The sequence below is a fragment of the Babylonia areolata genome, chromosome 9, assembly GCF_041734735.1.
Source record: "Babylonia areolata isolate BAREFJ2019XMU chromosome 9, ASM4173473v1, whole genome shotgun sequence".
NCBI lineage: Eukaryota > Metazoa > Mollusca > Gastropoda > Neogastropoda > Buccinidae > Babylonia > Babylonia areolata.
Genome location: NC_134884.1, coordinates 27,699,924 through 27,722,317, shown reverse-complemented (window position 1 = coordinate 27,722,317; position 22,394 = coordinate 27,699,924). Strand labels below are relative to the sequence as shown.

Genomic DNA, 22,394 nt, shown 5'->3' with positions numbered 1-22,394 from the left:
GTGTGTGTGTGTGTGTGTGTGTGTGTGTGTGTACGTGCGTGCTTGAGTGCATCTGTGTGTGTGTTTGTCTAACATGAACGGAAAAAGGGATGTAATTCGACCACTTACTTAATTTTCGGAAGTTGGCACAAGAAGCCATTACGTACTTGTTTTCTCTTTTCACTGTCTTTAATCAGATGATAAGGTGGGGAGATCAGTATGTCTGTTTGTGTGGGGGGGAGGGTGGGGGGTGGGGGTGAGCACTAGTGAACATGCAAATGCACACGTATACTCTGTGAATGTGTGTGTGTTATTGTGCTTGTGTGTGTGTGTGTGTGTATGTGTGTGTGCACGCACAGCATGCTTGTATGAATTATCACAGAGAATGGACCATCAATGTGCCAACATTGTAGTAATGACTTGTTCTTTTTTGCTTGTTGGTCAACAAACATGAGCTGATGGGCTGACAGTGTGCTGCCACTTTTCGTCCTTTTGCCGCATCAATCAAACATGACAACTTCCACATCAATCAGGATATCAGCCTGCCAGTATTCTGCTGCCTGGGTCACATTTAATTTTAAAATTGTGCATGAAAAAATGAAGATGAAACAAATAAAAAGATGGTCAGAAATATAGACAGACAGTCAGAAAGACACACTGACAAAGATAAAGCAACACAGGTGAAAGCACCTCTTGATATAAATCCAGATATTAAAGACTAAGATATATTAAGAATGAAGACAATAAAAACACCAAAGAAGTGAAACACTTATTTATTGATTGCAGCATACATACAGGTCAGCTGGCTGCCAAAAACATTGAATTCCTTTAACATATGACACAAGAAACAATTCATGATGCTGATGATTACACTGCAAAACTCCTTAACCAGCAATTCATTAAGACTAGACAGCAATGAAAGCACCAGCCATTCCAATTCATATATTGCCTCCGTTAAACAAACCCCAAAAACATTGAAATAAAAAGGGATTAAAGTACTATGTTGTAGGAAAGCAACATTACAAACACCAAATATAACAACAAAAACAGATAAAATAATTAGATAAAAACTACCAGGGTCCTAAGCACAGCAAGAAATCTTCAATCTTCAATTTGGAAGGTCAGCCGTCATCATTGACGATTGTTGACCTGTGTGCACAGAGGCGTAAGATAAAACATAAAAAATAGGTCTATTTGGGACAACAAAAGGATAGAAGAGGGTCTAAAGCAGCCTCAGCACCCCAACCGCACACCCCTGAGTTCAGCTCCGGGGCAGTGTGTTGCGGCAGGCAGGGGGGGAGAGGGGGGGGGACCCATCTAGCCTAACCTGGTATCTGGACAGGCTTATCCGGTAATCGTAGCGACCCCCAGGTCAAGACCTGGACCGGCACAACCCTAGTGTCAGTACTACTGATATATAAAATAATACAATGCAACAAAACATAAATAGCTGTCCCTTGGAAAATTCTGTGGTAAAACCACTTTGACGGGAAAACAGATAATTTATACACACAAACAGAACAAGGATAAGATGAGAGGGAGTGGGGGGTTGGGGAGAATGGGAAGTGCAACTCTGTGGCATAAACTTTCCTTTGTAAGCGCACTGAAATTTTAGCCCCCCCCCAAAAAAAATCAAAGCATCCTTTTTTCTTCTTTTTTTTCTTCCTTTTTTGCCCAGTGACATGTTTCTTATATATTGTGACTGAATATACAAATCGTTTGGGAATTCACATGTATTCTTCTTCTGTTTTTTTCAGAATAAAAGTGAAATAGGTATTTAAAAAAAAAAATTCAAATGGTAAGCCTGGAAAAAAATCTATGAAAGCTCAACTGATTTAGGACAATAAAATCTTTCCTACATTAAATGAAGAAGAAGAAAAAGAAAACTGGAACATACGGAAGTGACTGAAGTGAACACATTTCATCAAAATTGATTCGAACAACACTGTGGTTGATGTGTAAACTATCAGAAAAAATATTGTGCAAAAACAATTTGATACAATTGTGTATACTATGGTATGGTGTATACTCCGTACTGCTGTAATGTTGACACACTGTCAAAAATGACATTTGGGCACACTAAAATTAAAAACAAAACATGTTCTGCTGTATACAGAGTATGAATACACAGCTTACAATAAATACATATTTCAATATATACACACATTTAATTATATCTATAAGAAAATATATGTATAATTTTTATATATAGATTCATATAATGGAGAAAAAAGTGCTTATATGAAATTAGATCAATTATACATTTTATTACAAGATCTATTACATATATATATATATATATATATATATATATATATATATATATATCAGGAAATAGTTGTGCATTTGATTTGTGCATGTCTTAAGACAGAGGTATACGGTCAGTGTATGAGTGTGTCAGAATAGCCAGAATATCAGCACTCATTTGCTGCATTAATGGGATTATTTTCCAGTTAATGTGAAAGTCTGATAACAAATATTAAATTCTGCAGTTGTACAACTGTTTGTGAAATGTCTCACAACCATCTTTCATCCACTTTTTATCCAGTGATGTTTGAAAAATTTGCTTAAAATTGTAAAATTTACGGTGTGTGTGTTTGTGTGTCTGTGTCTGTGTGAGAGAAAGAGAGAGAGAAAGTGTGTGTGTGTGTGTGTGTGTGTGTGCGTGTACTTCAGTGTGTATGTATGTTTTTATATCTGTGCCTGCTTGTCTGCGCTCTTGTGTATAATATCATTTATACATTTTATTTACAAACGTGGATTTTATGTTCATGATGTGCTGTCATGAAAGCATGGGAATGCTCAACATGCTTCCCACCACAACCCTCTTCATTTCAACACACAAATACATGATATAATTCATTCAAACAGACTGGTTGTGTAAAAGTCACTTTGGCATTTTCCAGTCTTTCAGCAGCTGTCCATTGATTATTCAGATCTGTACACAACAACAAATTTCACTGGGAGAAGGGAGATCACTGCTTCTCGGCGTAGAAAAGCCCCCACCTCTGGTCGCCCTCTCCCACCCTCTCAATCTTGGCCTTCCATCCATCGATGATGTAGTTATAGTCCTCTTCTGAAAACTCCTGCCCAGCCAGAGAACAAACAACAACAACATTAGTCCATAGAAAAAACATGCGTCATGTGTGATATTCACAATGAAAATAAAAGGCGCTGTAATTAGTGTAAAGTGTATGATATAGCAACAGGACATTTTTAATTGCACAGTTGTCACACTGGCATTTTTGTGACATTGGCTTTTGACTTTTAACCTAAACTTTTCAAAGCATTCATGTCTTTTGCCATAACCAATCATAGTTTCAAGTAGGATGAAAACTGGATGAAAACCCCAAGCTCTTTCATACTTCTACCATTATGCCTTATTTCTGACTTTTGAACTCTGATCGCTGACCTCAGCTCTACGTAGGTTTTTGGTTCTGACCATGACCAACCGCTATACCACGTTTGATAAAAATTCTGTGCAAGACCTTGTCTTTTTTGTACCTATGAGGTTTTCCTATTATCATTATATCCCCATGTCATGACCATGACATTTGACCTCTGCCCTCAACTTCCAATGTGATCATACTACCATCATCAATTTGATAAAAATTGAATGTAAAACATGAATTCTATCAAGCTTTTATACTTTTGAACAATAACCTTGACCTCTCATCCTTCTTACTAGATCATCAAGGGAATGTACTAGTAGCACCACCTTCAGTAAACATCTGAAGCTACATCTAGCACTAGCACCACTGGTGAACATCTTTGTGTTTTACAAGTAGCAGACACATTCATGAAAACCATTTGTGTTATTCTGTAAGTCTTTCCTGAGTATACATAATAATCATGTATCACACAGTCAGAGAGACAGAGACAGAGAGACAGATGCACACATACACACACACATGCAGACACACATGCATGTACGCACACATCATTTGATGGAGAAAATATTATCCCTTTTATGTTTTGTCATTATTATCCTCTGCCTCTGATATTCCTGTCTATCCATTGTGTTATCCATCTGTTTGTTACTTTCTCTCTGTCTTCTGACTCCAACCTTCTTTTCCTCCTTTTCTGAATTTGTACTTTTATCAGTTCTGTCTGTGTGTCTGTCTGTCTTCAGTCTCGCTCTTGTTCTCACCCTCACTGTCTCTCTTCCAAAATATTTTTGTTAATGATGTAAGGATGCTTGCTTCCGTATGTTATAACTGTGTCAACATCACGTATATATGTTCATTTGCTATTGGTCCATATATTGTTTTTTCCCCATAGAAATTTGTGTGTCTCATTGTGGTTGATTTTTCATGTTATACTCTTCCTACCCCCCTCCCTTGTTTTCTTCTATTTTCATGTCTTTTCTTTTCTTCTGGGGGCAGAATGATATGTACAAGCTTAATCTTTTACCCTCAATAAAGATCATTTTGACTTGACTTGACATACACGCTTTCTTGCTATTGAGGACTAAATGATTTGGTGTCATTTATCATTCATTCCAAAATGAAGCTATGGTGTCCATAAATATATCATCATCATATCATCATTATCATAATGATGATAATGATAATAATAATGATACTGATGACAATAATAACAATAACATGACAATGGTCGGTGTTTTTTTCCCACAAGCTTCTGGCCCTGTGTGAGATTCTACACTTCAGTAATCCTGTAAATGATTTGGTGTCATCTATCATTAATTTCAAAATGAAATTTTGGTATCTATAAATATATCAGCATTGTATACTTATGAAAGCAAATATGATAACAAATGATAACGCTCAAATGTGAAAATAAATAGTTTTAAGTAAATGTCTACAATTACAAGTATATATGACAGGATGTAAATAAAATTTCTCCTTCTCCTCCCATCTCCCTCATTTCTCTCTGCCCATGTCTCTTACCTGGATGAACTGTTGCCTGATGGTTTGTGTGGTGTGGAGCTCCCTCTGCAACACCTGCAGAAACTGCTGGGACCTGTCCTCTGCTCTCACCTTCACAAACCCTGCTTCTTCCAGCACCTGCCGGGCACACACCGGAGTCATCACAGTACAACTGACTGATCATCTCAACTCACATCAAGGTAAGCAAGAACACACACACCAAAGCCATCACAATACAACTGACTGATCACCTTACATTACATCAAGGTAAGCAAGGCTACACACACACCAATTCCATCTCAGTACAACTGACAGATCGTCTCAACTCACATCAAGGTAAGAAAGGATCACACACCAATTCCATCTCAGTACAACTGACAGATCATCTGACAGATCGTCTCAACTCACATCAAGGTAAGAAAGGATCACACACCAATTCCATCTCAGTACAACTGACAGATCGTCTCAACTCACATCAAGGTAAGAAAGGATCACACACCAATTCCATCTCAGTACAACTGACAGATCGTCTCAACTCACATCAAGGTAAGAAAGGATCACACACCAATTCCATCTCAGTACAACTGACAGACGGTCTTAATTCACATCAAGGTAAGAAAGGATACACACACACACCAATTCCATCTCAGCACAACTCACTGATCATCTTAACTCACATCACAGTATACAGGTTTACTGACACCAAAGTGTACAACTGACTGATCGCCTCAACTCACATAAAGGTGTGCAAGGACTCTTCTTCATAGACTTAACTTCAGGCACTATGTGTCTGATGTGAAAGAGGTCTTCAGTTTTTCATCAGTTGCTAAGAAAAAAAACAGATTAAACTTCTTTTCTGGTGGGATGTCACATATGTTAATGGCAGATTCACAGAAAAATTTCACAGGACTTTCTTTTCTTTAACTAACCACTCATTGAAAAGGCACAGCTAAAACTATAAACCTGCAAGACTATGTACAAGGTATGGATAATATTATGTAAATGACCATCATTTTCAGGGTGGATTTTGTGCTGTTTTAGATTTATAAATGCATAAAAACCATGAAAGCAAAGGTTCACAAATTCAACGCTGATTTCTATGACCCAACAATAATTCCATAAGCACTAGCAGCACTGACACAACAGTAACTATACTGCTAATATCACACATTTGGTGATGGTGGTGATGTGATGATGGTTGTGATTTCATCAAAGACATTTCCCAAAAATAATAGTTATAAGAAGAATATCAACAACAATAATAATTCCACATAATTTTTATATTCTTTAAAAAGGACCATAATGTCATCAAAGTAAACAATGAAAAACAATCCATGCAGGAAAAAAAAAAAAAAAAGAACAAGTGAACGATCGTTAAGATAGGTGAAGGGACAAGGAACGCTACCTTTCCATAGGCAGCTGGCGTCAGCAGGTTGTAGCCTCGTTGTTTGACGTAGGCCTTGAACTGGTCAGAATGGGGGCCTTCACTGCAGCAGTAGTCAGAGATGAGAACTCTGCCTCCAGGCTTCAACCATTTCTGTCAACAAACAGAACACAGATGAGGAAAATGTAGCAGTATAGATTATGTATCAGTACATATATGGAGAAAGAGAGAGAGAGAATGTATTAGTGTGTGTGTGTGTGTGTGTGTGTGTGTGTGTGTGTGTGTGTGTACAAATAATGCTTGTACTTTGTGAATGTGTTTATCAGTACATGTACATTCATTTCTGTAGGTGTCAACATTGTTTGTGTATGCATGCATGAGAGAAGACATGTATGGACATACAGACATGGAACCATTCATTACAAGCACACCACACACACACACACACACACACACACACACCACACACACACACACACACAGAGTCTCTCTCTCTCTCTCTTTTTCCCTCGCTCTCTCTCTCTCTCTCTCCCCCACACACACAAACGTACAGTTTCTCCACCCCAAGGCACACATCAACACTCACAAAAAACTGTTTAAAAAGAGACAGCTTGTCCTCAATGTGCAGTATGGTGTCACGGCTGTAGATAACGTCAAAGGACTGGGGTGGGTAGTCCCGCTTGGTGGCATCAGCAATCTCAAAAGACACCTGGTCCGGTGTGATGCCCAGCTCCTGGGCCCGGTCCATGCCGATCTGGGTCATGTTGGACGACAGGTCGATGGACACCACCTGCACGCCAAACTCCTGCACAGCAATACCACAACACTGATTGATTTGTTGTCTCCAGTTACAGAAATTCATCTGTGCTTTATGTTACATAGACAATGTACGAGAACCACGCTTATTCAATCACTTTATTATTTCCAGTTACAGAAATTCTTTTGTGCTTTATGTCACATAAACAATGTTTGAGAACCACAGGTCGATAGACACCACCTGCACGCCAAACTCCTGCACAACAACACCACAACATTGATTGATTTGTTGTCTCCAATTAAAGAAATTCATCTTCGCTTTATGTTACATAGACAATGTACGAGAACCAAAGTTATTCAACTGCTTTATCTCCAATTAAAGAAATTCATCTGTGCTTTATGTCACAAAGACAATGTACAAGAATCACAGGTTGATAGACACCACCTGCACGCCAAACTCCTGCACAGCAACACCACAACACTGACTGATTTGTTATTATCATCTCCAATTAAAGAAATTCATCTGTGCTTTATGTCACAAAGACAATGTACAAGAACCACTCTTATTCAATCGCTTTATTATTTCCAATTACAGAAATTCATTTGTGCTTTATGTCACATAAACAATGTGTACGAGAATCACAGGTCGATAGACACCGCCTGCACGCCAAACTCCTGCACAACAACACCACAACAATGATTGATTTGTTGTCTCCAATTAAAGAAATTCATCTTCGCTTTATGTTACATAGACAATGTACGAGAACCAAAGTTATTCAACTGCTTTATCTCCAATTAAAGAAATTCATCTGTGCTTTATGTCACAAAGACAATGTACGAGAATCACAGGTCGATAGACACCGCCTGCACGCCAAACTCCTGCACAACAACACCGCAACATTGAATGATTTGTCATTATTATCTCCAATTAAAGATTTCATTTGTGCCTGATGTTACATAAACAGTGTACGAGAACCACAGTTATTCAATCGCTTCATTATCTCCAATTACAGAAATTCATTTGTGCTTTATGTTACATAAACAATGTACGAAAGCCACAGTTATTCAATCACTTTATTATCTCCAATTACAGATATTTATTTGTGCTTCATGTCACATAGACAATGTGCAAGAACCACAGTTATTCAATCGGTTTATTATCACCAATTACAGATATTTATTTATGCATTTACATAGACAATGTACAATAATCGCAGTAATTCAATATGTATATGTATAGTTAAATCCTACTGTCTGGGCATAAAATCACTGGGGGGTAGGGGGTGGGGCTGTTTGTTTGTTGTTATTTTTACATGAAATTAAATCGTGATTCAAGGCATGTTCTATAATTAAATTAATGTCAAAAGGAAACAGAATCAAGCACGTTTACCTTTTTTTCAGATTTTTTCCTTTACTGCCAGTCTCTGCCCCTTCAATAACTCCTGACCCCAAGCCAACTTTGATTTGTGCTACTTTTTTTTCTTTCTTTTTTTTTAGTAGTCACCTCAAAGCAAAGAAATGACCACAAGCTCCACTGCTGGCTGTCAGGAAGCTGCCATTGTCTTCTTTTGATTATTTTTTGGCTTCAACAGATCTGACACTGGCATTTCTTTTGGATGTGATAAACCAGCTAAATGATGGAAACTCAACAGGCATGCCCACTGAAATACACAAGTGTACATCATGCTGCCTGTGTCATACACACACACACACACACACACACACACACACACACACACAGGGAGAGAGAGACGGCGACATACACAGAAAAAGACACAAACACATGTACAGTACTGAACATGAAAGCAATCTGCTGTAGCACCAACAAACTAGTAAAAACCATGCACTCTGAACAGAACAGTTTTGGAAGTGTCACAGGTAGTGCAAGAGTCTAGTCCATCTTTTTTTCCTTCCATTCTAAGGGTGATGACTGACCTTTGCCATGTAGAATGCACTGCCACCTATGCCTCCTCCCACATCCAGGACTTTCTGACCCTTCTGTAAGTTCAACAGGCCGACAAATTCCTGGAACACACACGCACATGAGCATGAATGCACAGGCATCCATACACCTGCAACAACACATCCACACATATGAAGATTCACACACACACACACACACACACACACACATGTGCACATACACAAGTCACTTTCAGCTTCTTCTTTTTTTTTTAACTCTTTCATCCCTGCAGCACGGTTTACCGGTTTACAGGATTTTTACACTTCATTCCTGGAGGCCGGAAAACCATGCAGCAGAGAATTCCCCCTTTCCTTCCTGCAGGCCGGAAAATCGGGTCTCGCGGTAAGCGCTTTGAACTTCCCGCGTGTCGCGTCATCAGTGTGCATCATCTATCCTTGATCGGGTCACTAGCGGGGCAGTGTTTATGAGTGGAATGGATGCCAGACACCCGCTTCCCCCTCCCTAGGCCGTGGGAAAGTGGGCGCCGCTACATTCTTGCTGAAGTGCTGTGTAGACACACGGACACAGAAAAACGGAATGTGTAGAAAGTTCGGATTGTGACCAGTTTTCTGAAGAGGAGTTTTACAACGCTCTAACAGATAATGATTTCGATCTGTTTCAAATGAATGACAAGGAGAGAGTGGAATTAGCTGTTGTTACAGAAGCACAGATAGCGGGTGATGAAAAGTTAAAAAAGTAAGAAGTGTGAAAATTGTGGTGTATACTTGTGCAGTAAATGGCATGACTGCTTCAAGTTATATCACATGTGTCACCTTTGTGTGGCATATTACATGATGATTGTGACATGGACATCCATATTTAGAGACAGTATCGTTTCTGAATAGTTTTTGTTCATGAATTGTGTAGATAATGACCTGATTCTGGCTCAGTGACTGCAAGTGTAGTGAAAGGCATATATTCTCTTTGAGACAAAGTTCAAATCATTCATGTGATAAGGACAATAGTAGTGACAATTGTGACAGTTTTTCGTGGATATGACTAGCAGTGTGGCACTGAGATACATGCGAGGCACTACTCAGTGAGTACCTGCATGATGTGCATACTCTGCAAGCAAAACACTGTCCTGCATGTAGTACGTAGTAGTATGCATTGTGTTTGACCCCAAAGTCACCTGTTTTACGCCTGAGTGTCACCAGAGATGTCACCCTATAGTGTCAACAGGGTCTCAGACAACGTCTCACATCAATTCTGAACACAACAGTATATGACAATCTTAGTGTACTGTAATGAGCCGCGTTACCATAAGCCTCCAAAATAAGTACCCTGCTTCATACTTTCTTTCTCTTCTCTAAATCCAGGAATGAAGGGAATATGCGAATGGTAGGGATCTCAGAACAAGGGGGAGTAATGGTTCATAGAAAAATAGGAACGAAATAGTTAAAACTCTTTCCATTCACATCATTTTCTTACTTTCACTCTCTTTGATTTGAAGAACATGAAAAGACTGCGATGTGGAGCTGACAGCTGGCAATAAATATTGCCACATTGTTATAACAGACTATTTTCTTTCTTTACTTTCTGTATGAGTTGAATATCCACACCTCCATTTCCCAGTCCACTTGTGATTCTAAAAATGGTTAAAAAAAAAAAAAAATTTAAGTTTTAATTAAATTAAAAAAAATAAAAACACATCTTTTCCTCCACCAAACCCCCAGCCACACCCCCCCCTACATAAAACAACAACAACAACAACAATAAAACCTAATCCCTCCCTTCCCCTCCCCCCCCTCCCCACTGAGGATATCTATAACATTAAAGGCATAACCATTTGCAGTGTATACCTTGGTTGTTTCTAAACCTCCAGTGCTGACAAACGTTCTGCCAAATATCTTTTCATAGCAGAGGATTCCACGGGAGGAGTACTGCTGGTTGTCAAGGAACTCCTGGAAAGTCTTGAAGCCATGTGTTTTGCTTGTGTCGCGTAGCACCTTCTGCACCAACCACACCACCTGGTTGCAGTTGTTCTTGTGCTGAAAAGACCATTGAAAAAAGACTCTACTGATTTTGCTCTGGGTGGGTGGGTGGATGTGGGTGTGGGCGTGTGTGTGTGTGTGTGTGTGTGAAGGAGGGTAGGGGTACACGCACATACTCACACAAGGATCCAACATGTATGCATGCAATGATGGTTGTGTATTTGTGTGTATTCTTCAGTTTAACGTCTATCCATATACTGTGGTTTTAGACGAAAAGATAAATAAGTAAATGAATAAAAAATCTATGTACAAAGAAGTGAGAACCTAGAACAAAATTAACTGTTTGTGTGTATGTATGTATATAAGTGTATATACATGGGCATTGCAACTACACAAAAGTTTATGGGCTTTTCAACTTCTCTCTCTCTCTCTCTCTCTCTCTCTCTCTCTCTCTCTCTTATTATCTACAACTTGATGTTTTATCTCAGTATTTACTTGTGTGATTGAAGTAGCTTATGTTTGCTCCCTTCAGTTTGGGGCCTTGGCCTAATCTGAATAAATTTTCGCATTCGCATTCGCATTCTCTCTCTCTCTCTCCTTCTCCTCCTCAGCAATGTTTATTCCCCATCCTAGCCTTTCTGCCTTCCCTGCCTCTTCCTCTCAGGTCATGCACTCTACGAAACACACTGACGCCAACAATACTCTTGGAAGTCACGACTGTAAAACATTGCAGTTGTGTGGTGAGTTGTCATGCTGTCCATGTGATCTGGTATGTAGTGTGTAGAATGGAACTGTCATGGCGATGATGTTGTTCAAGAGAATGTATAGCTGTTGATGCAAGGGAAACACACACAAAGTGACACACACACACACACACACACATCACACACACACACACACACACACACACACACACACAAACTGGTGTCAGATGACAGAGATATACATGAAACAATAATTACCTTGATGTATGTTTCCACACACTTGGACAGCACCATGTCATACCCGTATACATTTTTCTCATCCACTGGTATCGTCACCGAAGCCAGGAATGCTTCATAATGAGAAGGATCTCGATACTGCGTTGGATTTTGTTGTCTTGAATGGTCTCCTGGAACCAAGAACAGCCTGAGATCAAGTTTACAGTTTGCTCAAGATATTCTTGTTCTTGCTTTTGAACAGTTGGTAATTGTACACAGTTTTATACTTGCTGAAGAGATTGTTGTCACAGTGTGAGCGTTAAACTCTGGCGGATAGTAGTTTGCACAGGACAGGAATGTCAGATCCCTGCCGGAGTCTGCACTAGTTGGGTCAAGGTTAAGTATGTGTAATTAAACTCAATCTTAAGTTCGTTCAAGGTTGTTGTTGTTTTCTGTTTGTTTGATTTTTTTCAAAAATTTTTTTTCTTCATTCGTTTCTTTTTTTTTTTTTTAATGCACAAAACTAAATAATAAACAATACAAATACAGTAAATCAAAATAAACTGATGCATAAATAAGAAAACAATCTGCAATAAGACATAGGACATATATATATATATATGGATATAGGATATGCATATTGTATATTCTGAACTCTTTCCTTCATTATTATAATCATTCAAGGTATTGTTGTTACACAGTAAGATGCCAATGCAGTTGTAAGTTAAAAAAAAAAATATCGTTGTTACACTGCGAGAAGTCTTGCACAGTTTTATATTTGTTGCTTATAACCCACCTGACCACCTACACCAAATACAGGCTGAAAATAAATCAAATCTTCAACTCTTGCTCTGTGATGAAGAGTGATGTATGCCTACCTACCTGAGGCATGCCTGCAGGACTCCCGAATAAAGAGATAGCCCCCAGGGGCCAACCAGGTCAAGAGTTTGGTCAGCAGTGACTGGACTTCACTGTTGTCGAGATACATCAGCAGCCAGTTGGAGAAGATCAGGTCAGCACTGAAAACACACACAGTCGTACATCAATTCAAGCAGGCTTATACAATTTCAAAAATGAATAGGATGTTATGTGTTTCTATGTGTTGTTTCCGCTTGTGTTTATTTCATAACCTACAATATTGACAGCTTTTCCATAGTATTGGTATGTGTTCCAGTACCGGTAATAAGTGCGGCTTATAAGCCAGTGTGGCTTATGTGTGCATGAAGTTCAATTTTCTGTGCTAGCCAGGGGAAAACCTTCCTTTCCCCACTATACTGATATGAAAATGTTATGCTATACCATTATGTTTTACATTAAAAAGTCTTTTTTTTCCATGTAATTTCAAACAAAGTGGTCTTAAAGATTACGATCAAATTCTACCAATGCACTATTATTTGTTGCAATTTGTTTCAAACAAGCAATGTCAGTTTTTACTATTAATTTTAAACAGAGCACATCTCTGCTAAACAAAGATCTTTTCTGAGCAAAAAATTTTACAAACTGCACTGGGTATGAGAGACCCATGTTTTCAGCCAGAAATATTTCTTTGTTGAGCAAAAAAAAAAAAAAAAAAAAGTAAACTTATCCATTTTAAGTAAACTGATACCAATTTTTTTTTTTTTTAATTGCTGGATGTGGACACATGTCTGCAAGCCTCCTCCTTCTCACCATCATCATTGTTATGACCAAGAAACATAACCATGCAAGCGCCTATGCTTGGCAGTATCTAGACCTACCCAGCATTCCCCATACTCAATCACTACCATATTAGGAAAGGAATTCCATCACAGAAGAGAGAGTACAGGTAGAGACTAGTGGGCTTCTTCCTACCTTACACAATATTATCAGATCAATACCAGAGCAATAACCAATTATCTACTTGAAGCTTGAGTAGAATGGAGTATATAAAGTTTGATAACTGTAAATGATTTGAGTGCATGTCAGTTTCATTGTGAACTACATGTCAATTTGATTGTGAGCAACAAACATGATAATCATCATCATGAACATGATCTTAACAGTACAGGATTTCAGTGAAAGCATTACATCACCACTCACCTTTCCTTCTCTCGCGTGAGATGAGTGACATCGGCACACAAAAACTCAATGTTGCCAAAATGTTTATTTGTCTCTTCATTCTTCTGGATGAAGTCTTGCATGAAATCCACTGCCACCACACTCTTCGCTTTGGGGGCGATTTCACTTGTGAAACGTCTATGGAATAAACATAATTGTGATATTGGGAAAGTTGGTGGGAAAAGTTAACAAAATGATCTGTCCCATCTACTTCTCCTATCAAATGCATAAATAAACATGTGCATGTGTGATCATGCCCCCCCACACACACACACATCACATACACACCCGTCACATTCACACTTATACATGCATGTGTATGCACACACATGGAATGACAGATTAAAATATACCAAACATAACCATGCAATATCTTATGGTTTCTTCAAAGAAACTAATAATGATAATAATAATAGTAGCAATAAATTAATAATAGATAGTACTTATATGGCTCAAACTCCCCACTTAATTGGTTCTAAGCATCTCATATGAAACAATACATGTACAACAGTGCAAAATAGCATACCTCTACACATGAACAAAACAACACATACGTATGTATATTTTATATACATCAAAACAATCATATAAATGTCACAGTGAACAATCACACACACACACACACACACACACACACACACACACACCTCCACTCTCCACACACTCCCCCCTTCCCCCTCCACACATAAAAGGCACAAAATATGCCCAACACACGTGCACTTGTGCACACACACACTGAGCGTACACACAGAGTAAACACCCACCCACAAATAAAATGAAAGAAAAACAGATACTTACCCTATGCCAGCACCAAGTTCTATGATGCGTTTCCCAGTGTAGTCAGGAAGATAGGACAGAATTTCTGGCCTTTCTTCCTTGTTTAGCTCTTCCGCTCTTGAGTCCAGCATCATCTGATTCAGTGTGGCTTGATCTGCAAACTCCTTCCAGTAACTGGTCATCAATGAGCGCACTGAAAAACACAATCAGTTGGTCATCAAAAACTGTAAAAAAAATGTTTTTTAATCTGTTGTACAGGTTTTAAAATTCCGACAACAAAAAAGAAAAACACGAGTGTGTTTGATTGAAGATGGCTTCAATTCAGTTCTTACAAGTAAATATTTCTTTGCTATCAAAAAAAAAAAAAAAAAAGAAAGAAAAAAGGTCAACACTTTACGCAGTCTTGAAACTGCTGAGTTGAGGCTCATTCTAACCCAGTTAATGAATATAAAATGCCAGAGGGTCAGATATGGATCACTGTTTTCCTAAACTTCCTAAAAATATGTACGAGTTCAGAATGCCAAGGACTGAGAAAACTTCTGCAATGAAAAACAACATAAATAAAGCCTCTCTCTCTCTCTCTCACACACACACACACACACACACACACACACACACAATGATGCAGCACGATTTAGTGAGTAGACCACACACACACGCACGCACGCACGCACCACACACACACACACACACACACACACACACACACACACATGTTATGTACATATAACAAACATATAATGAATGTGATGTCAACGAGAAGCTTCTCAAGCTAAGCAGGTCGGCTGGGTTCCAATTCTTGTCCTTCTCCCAAATGGCGCCACCCCCTACAAGTCCACTCTTGCAATCTCTTAAAAATTTGGAGAAAAATGCGTGTTCTGGACATTCGGTGAAAATCTGTTTGCACTTGCAGATCTCGACGCTAAAAACACACCATATGAACCTACCATCCAAGAAAAAACCCCGAGGGAATAAACGACTCACTGGTGTCGATTCGATTCAACAGATTGTAAAATATACCATCATTGTCACTCGTGTTGGTTTTCCCATCGAAACAAGATAATTATCTGGGCAGGCCATTGTGTCGTCTGCAAGTGAGGGTGAAGGTCAAATCTTTTGTGGGTGGGGCCTGTTAAAGGTTCTGTTCGTAAGATAACTTTTGCGTTGTTTGTGTGGATGTGGGGAGAGACTATTGATTTTGATTATTTCAAAAATTGATGGACCCTTTTTTCTGTCTAATGCTGCTTGGTGTCTTAATCTCAGACCACACACACACACACACACTCTCTCTCTCTCTCTCTCTCTCTCTCTCTCTCTCTCACACACACACACCACACACACACACACACACACTGAATCTTTGATGCATCAACGATGCTTATAATTGTCGTCAGTTTTCTCTGTTATTTGCCATGCATCAAGACCATCCTCAATTCTCCTTACCAGCAACTCACACAGCTAGCCTAGTGTTCCGTCGCCGGAAAAAAAAAAGAACCCAACCGAAATCTCTGATTACAGTGGGATACATCAGTGGAAATGATCATGTACAGTACTACCGTCTTCAATGTCAGTGGGCAGTCAACAGCAAAACTAGGACGTGACAAATTAATGCTGATGGCTACTGCAATGGCAGCAGACAATTTTCTACTGTCAGGTAGTATAACCTATATGCCACTCTTCTGCTGGATTTCGGCGCGTATAAGACTGTATTAACCCAAAGATCCTGTTATCGATATGCCGGGAAACAAGAACACGGCAACCCAGCATGCACACCACCAAAAATGGAGTATGGCGGCTGCTTACATGGCGGTGCAAATAAACATAACGGTCATACACATAAAATGTTACATATCTGTTTTAGTGTATATGTGTGCGTGCAGTGCATGGAATCTGATCAAGTGAATAACAAAGGTAACGAATGACCCCCGAAAGGTTGTGAAGCGCTTAGAGCTTTGTCTCCGACTGATGATATGTGCTGTATAAGTATCCACATTTGTATTAATTCATTCACCTATGGCGATCAAATTTCAAGCTCTGTGGCAGAGTTTGAATAGCGAGTCCTATCCGCTGACGTCCTAAACGTCCGGCCACTTAGAGTCAGTCAGGGCAATGGTCTGGAACGCAGAAGTTTTTAGTGGTTCGAGGCGTTCATGGGTCCTGTCTCGACTTTTATGTGCTCTACGTTTTAATACCACTGACGAACAAAAGACCGACTTACCGACTGCTCCAGATCTGTTTTCAGCCATAACCTTGAAAACTAGTTTCCCAGATCGAGTTTTCCTCCAAAAAAGATAAAGACAACGTGATAGACAGATGCAGGGGTGACTGACACTGTAGAACAGCTGTCTCAACGACGGACACGGCGAAGACAGAACACTGCTAAATATATATGGACTTCAGTCAGTTGTATTTTATAATTAAAAAAAAAAGAACTGAGAATTAAAGAAAGGGTGGAAGAAAGAAAAGAAAAATGTGTTTTTAACACGGACCAGATATTCCTGCACATTTATGAGTCGCTATGTTTACATAGTGAAGAGATATTCTCGTCACGTCTGCACATGTACTGAAGTTAACCGATAGTACACACACACACACACACACACACACACACACACACTGGCACACAAATTCAATTTATAGTTTACGCCTCTGCGTACGTGCGGCGATTAAATTTTGCCGATAATTTCAGTTGAATCGGATCCATGATAGTTTCAGTTGAATCGGATCCATGATAGTGAAATGCACTTGTGATCGCGGAAAACCACTTTAAGAGCAAAGCAAACATTTTGCAACAACTTGAATGAGCAAATTCCTAGATCGTATGCAGTTTCAATGTTCCCTCTCTATTCTTTCTGATGGTGTGCTTTCCAAAGTTTCCAAGCACGTGAGCAACATTTAAAAATCATTTATTGAAATTACAAATTGATTTTGTATTCATTAAAGAAAAGAAAAAATAAATCTTGTAGTAGGTATGTATACTCTACGGAGACGTACCGTACCCCAGAATATACTGTGTGTGTGTGTGTGTGTGTGTGTGTGTGTGTGTGTGTGTGTGTGTGTGTGTGTAATCGAGTTTTTCTTTTCATTTTTTCTTTTCTTTTTTTTCTTTCCTTCTTTCTATCTTTCTTTTTTTCTTTTTTCTTTCTTTCTTTTTTTTTTTTTGGTGTGTGTGTGCATCCTTGCTTTTTCTACAGAATATTTCTTTTTCTTCTTTTTCTTTTTTTTTTTTTCTTTTCTTTTTTTCTTTTTCTTTTCTAATCAGAGAAATACTAGATATATTGCACCTGTGAACTGTCGCCGAAAATTACCTTCCTCTTATCATAATTTGATTTCCTTTGTGTCAGCCAACACAAGTAAAAAATCTTTGATCCAAAATAATAAAGCCATCTGTCGCCTAATTACTCGGGCTATTTTAACCTTTTGTGGTAATTCTGTTTGAAGAAAGGTACCCAGATTTTTTATTTTTCTTGCGATTGCATAAAACCACCTACAACAGACATATTCATTCCCATATAGAAATTACAGTGATAGGGATTATTTCAACATGCAGCGGTTTACTTATTCTATTTCGTACTATTTTTTATGGCTGCAGTGTTAGCACGCCATGATACAACGGTAAACTGGTGCACTACTTTGCGAACTTGGTCATGTAAAGAGAGTCAAGTTGACATGGGCCCATAACTTTCAGAGTGTCCTTGTGACAAAAAGGTCTTAAAAATTTTACCACCACCCGGCTGTCATTATGTTGCTGCTGCTGCTGCTGCTGCTACTGTTGCTTCTACTACTGCTACGACTACTTCTACTACTACTACAGCTGCTGCTGCTACTACTGACAACTACTACTACTACAATAATGATGGTGATGACGATGGAGTTGGAGAAGGAAAATGATTATGCCGAAGAAGAGCACGGCAACCGTTTAACACTGCAGGTACATTTCTTTTCCAACGTGTGTCCCTGCACCTGTTTAACACAACAACTACCCTTTAAGGAAAAGCCGAAAATCGCATAATACATAACATTTATGCACCGCCTGTCAATATTGCATCACTGACATTGCATCATCCATGGCAGCAGTAGGGGAAAAACAACAACAACAAACACGACCATCAAGACATATATTATGTTTATGTATGCGGCTGTGAACGTAGCAGATGACAAAATCGAATTTCGATCGGTACTTTCATAGTAGAAAAGGAAGGAGAACGATGAAGTGGAGGGGGAGGAGACACAGAAGAAAAGAAGAAACAACAACAATACAACGAAGAAGAAGAAGAAAAGAATATATCAAACGGTCAAATAAAACTGTAGAAGGAACAGGTGTACAAGACACGGATATTTTAAAAAATATGTACATATAAGAAAAAAAACGAAAGAAAAAAAACAACTAAATATCACGTCGTTTCTGTCAGTGGCAAGAAACAAAGCTACTCCGTAAAAAGCCACCCCCGGTTTGACTTGACCCGGATCATTGTAAGGCATCCGTAACCATCATGGCTTTCGTAACAGGCCATAAACTGACACAGGTTTTTCATCCGAAAGTCGTGTTCTTAATGCAGTGCTCTGTCTGTCTGTCTGTCTGTCTGTCTGTCTGTCTGTCTCACACACACACACACACACATACATACACATACATACACACACAGTTACGGTTGAGTCTAACTTTACCTTTTATGACGACAGAACAGGTGGGATTTTCAGTTTGTTTGTTTGATTTTTTTTTTTTTTTTTTTTTTTTTGTCGAGTTTTGTTTTTTAAGTTAACATAATTTGCAGTCAGCGGTAGTAAAATGGTGTATTGAAGATCCTAGCTCAGTCACATGGTATACCTACATGGATATTTGGAATGCCAGTTCATGCTGAACTCGTCCGTCTTCGTTGTTTCTTCAGGGACTTCACAAAGATTAATATGCCTATGACTCCTTGACTGACTCCCGTTTTCCACCAGCAGGCGACACCATAAACTTGACTGAACACACATACAGGCAGACACAGACACAGACAGACAGGCACACACACACGCGCGCGCGCGCACACACACACACACACACACACACACACACACACACACACACACACACTGATACATATATATATATACATCTATATCTATATACATCTCTCTCTCTCTCTCTCTCTCTCTCTCTCTCTCTCTCTCTCTCTCTCTCTCTCTCACGCGCACTTCTTTGTGAATTCCTTGAAGAAACTATGAGGATGGACGAGTTCAGCCATGCAATGGCCAAATATCCATGTACTATGTAACTGAACTAGGGTCTTCAATACAAAACTCTACTACCGCCACCTGCAAATATGTTGTTGTTGTTTTTTATATAATATAAAAACAAATAAATAAAAGTTTTGAAAAACTGTTTTCCCGTCATAAAAGATAAAGTGTGTGTGTGTGTGTGTGTGGTTGTGTGTGTGTGTGTGTGTGTCACAGACTTGTCGAAACACACACACATATAATAATTTTGCTCTCGCGCAATCATTATCACTTTTTTCTTTTCATGTTTGTCCCGGCGATATCCCATCCCTCCGTTGGTATGGCTGAGCCTACCCGTATTATCATCATGTTCTGTTTTGTGTGATCGTCGACTGGAAAATCTGTTCTGGTGGAAGTTTCCTATTATTCCCTATTACGTTTTCTTGTTTGGTTTTCTTAAGTCCTTTGGTCGGCTCTATCATTCTCATTAATTTTCTGTCTGAGCAGACCATTCACTAAGTACTTAAATTTATTCTACAACCCCCACTCTCTCTCTCTCTCTCTCTCTCTCTCTCTCTCTCTCTCTCTCTACAAACCCCACTCTCGGTCTTTCTTTCTTTTTTTTCTCTCTCTCTCCATTCCGATGTCGCCGGAAAATGTTAAGTCAGTTGACCATCCGGACATTTTATTCTGCTCATACACCATGTTCATACACCTTACTCCGTGTAAAGCATACCTCAGTATAAAGTAGGTAAAAACGTCACGTTGTAGTCAAACAATGCAACATTGTTAAACCTGGAGCAGAAAAAAAAAACAGTTCATAAATAAAATGAAATAAAATAAAAACTCAGCCTTTGCGGTTGGCTGTCGGCTTCAGTTTAACCAAACTGAGTCGAACTGAGCTGAGTTCGTACTTTGGTGTCCTTTCAATTCTTTCAATTGTGGCGGAATTGTTTGTGCTTGACTAGTGTGTTTGTTTGCGTGCCTGTGGCAGGTCCTATAAATGGAATTGTACCCGCTTTCAGCTTTGCATTCCGTGTTTGGTAGTAGTAGTAGTAGTAGTAGCAGTAGTAGCAGCAGTAGAAGTAGTACTATCATCATCATTTTAAACTTCAGGTCATATACGAAGATAGTTTTGTTTGACGTCACGTTGTGTGACGTGTTCAATCTCAGACCCGCTGTTCTGTGTTGGAGATTTACTTAGTGATTTAAGTTCGTATACTATTCTGTCTTCAGTTTAAATGAAAATCGAGACAAACGCAAAAAAAGAGCTAAATCAGTACCGTAATGAAGGAACTGGAAAAACTCTCCTAAAATATGAATAAAAGACGTTTCCAAACTCAGCTTTACTGAAACACATCGAACGTTACCTCAGGTTTTCAAACAAGGAGGCGAATGTATTACGGCAACCTTCAATATAGATAGGACTAAGTGAAAGAAAAAAAAAAGAAGTCGATACATGAATGAAGAGTGAACAGTATGATCCCGATGACATTGGATGAGAGGAATTTATACCTTTTTTTTTTTCTTTTTTCTTTTTCTTCTTCTTTTTTCCCCCCCCAGTTTGATTTCTTGTTTTTGAGTCTTCCTGCGTCGATTTTGTCTTGTTTCAAGTTTGTCTTTTTCTTTTCTTTTTTTTCTTTTCGTTTTCTTGAAGAGCTTACGGCATAATATACTGATGTGTCATTAGTGATTATGCTCCGTCACGGTCACGTTTACTGTTGCCGTTAGCAAATAGTATTCTTCCTGAAAGTGTCCGCATTTTCAAAAGACTTTTGATTCAACTGAATCTTATATCGATATTTCAGTTTAACTTTCAAAAGGGTACACCGTTATTAAATTCAGTCACACACACACACACACTGACACACACACACACACACACACACACACACACACACTGGCACACGAATGACACACACACACACACACACACACACACACACAGTACATACATACACACACACACACACACACACACACGTGTGTGTGTGTGTTGAGCTTAGTACATCTCGCTAAGTGTAGTATTTGTAAGCGAAATACAAACACACCAGCGGCTATGATAACTTGGCACACAACGATAACAAAGCCGAACTGAATCCAGAGATAACCGATTATACACTGAACGCAAATATATGAGCATCTACTCACCAACTTTCACAGTAGACATTTAAACAGCTTTGTATCGTATCAATGTTTTGTTATCTTCTTCGTCTTTTTCCTTTTTTTTTTTTTTCCTTCAGTATCATGTACACAGGCAGTCACACTGTCAATTGCGGTTTACTCTCCTGACTATGTGAATCAGTGTTGTGCCGCCACTGCAAGTCTCCATATATACAGTGTCCGCGCTTTGTTTGCTTTTTTTTATTTTTTTTTAATTAATTTCCCCGTGTGTGTCACGCAGGTCATAACATCTTCCAGTCAGCCAACCGGACCAATCGATTGGCAAATAGGCCATCAAATCGGATGACGTGAATGCACGCGCCTTGCATCTGTGACTGATAACACCCCGTG

The 22,394-nt window shown here is 39.0% G+C and overlaps 1 protein-coding gene across 5 annotated transcripts; it reads right to left on the bottom strand.

The window, feature by feature from the left end:
* Window positions 1–737: 737 nt before the first annotated feature.
* LOC143286185 (uncharacterized) lies at window positions 738–22,192 on the bottom strand. 5 transcript variants are annotated; one of them, XM_076593810.1, is made up of 11 exons: window positions 22,032–22,192; window positions 14,700–14,871; window positions 13,884–14,039; window positions 12,708–12,844; window positions 11,868–12,016; window positions 10,774–10,962; window positions 8,944–9,033; window positions 6,839–7,057; window positions 6,274–6,405; window positions 4,890–5,006; window positions 738–3,065 (listed from the first exon to the last, which is right to left on the bottom strand). In XM_076593810.1, exons 1-11 carry the CDS (start codon window positions 22,048–22,050, stop codon window positions 2,955–2,957), a joined length of 1,491 nt encoding a protein of 496 aa, XP_076449925.1. In that variant the 5' UTR covers window positions 22,051–22,192; the 3' UTR covers window positions 738–2,954. The 5 variants fall into 5 exon arrangements, with proteins under 5 accessions (XP_076449925.1, XP_076449924.1, XP_076449928.1 ...); XM_076593809.1 differs by lacking the exon at window positions 22,032–22,192 and adding an exon at window positions 16,897–17,053; XM_076593813.1 differs by lacking the exon at window positions 22,032–22,192 and adding an exon at window positions 16,690–16,823.
* Between the last annotated feature and the right edge of the window lie 202 nt (window positions 22,193–22,394).

Bases quoted from the DNA above. Each gene is read 5' to 3' on its own strand.
- LOC143286185 (XM_076593809.1), bottom strand. From the start codon at position 16,924: ATGGCTGAAAACAGATCTGGAGCAGTCG. The intron at 9,034-10,773 runs GTATACACTGCA...TGTGTGTTCCAG, and splicing joins GAGGTTTAGAAACAACCAAG to GAATTTGTCGGCCTGTTGAA. The intron at 3,066-4,889 runs GTAAGAGACATG...CTGGCTGGGCAG, and splicing joins TCAGGCAACAGTTCATCCAG to GAGTTTTCAGAAGAGGACTA.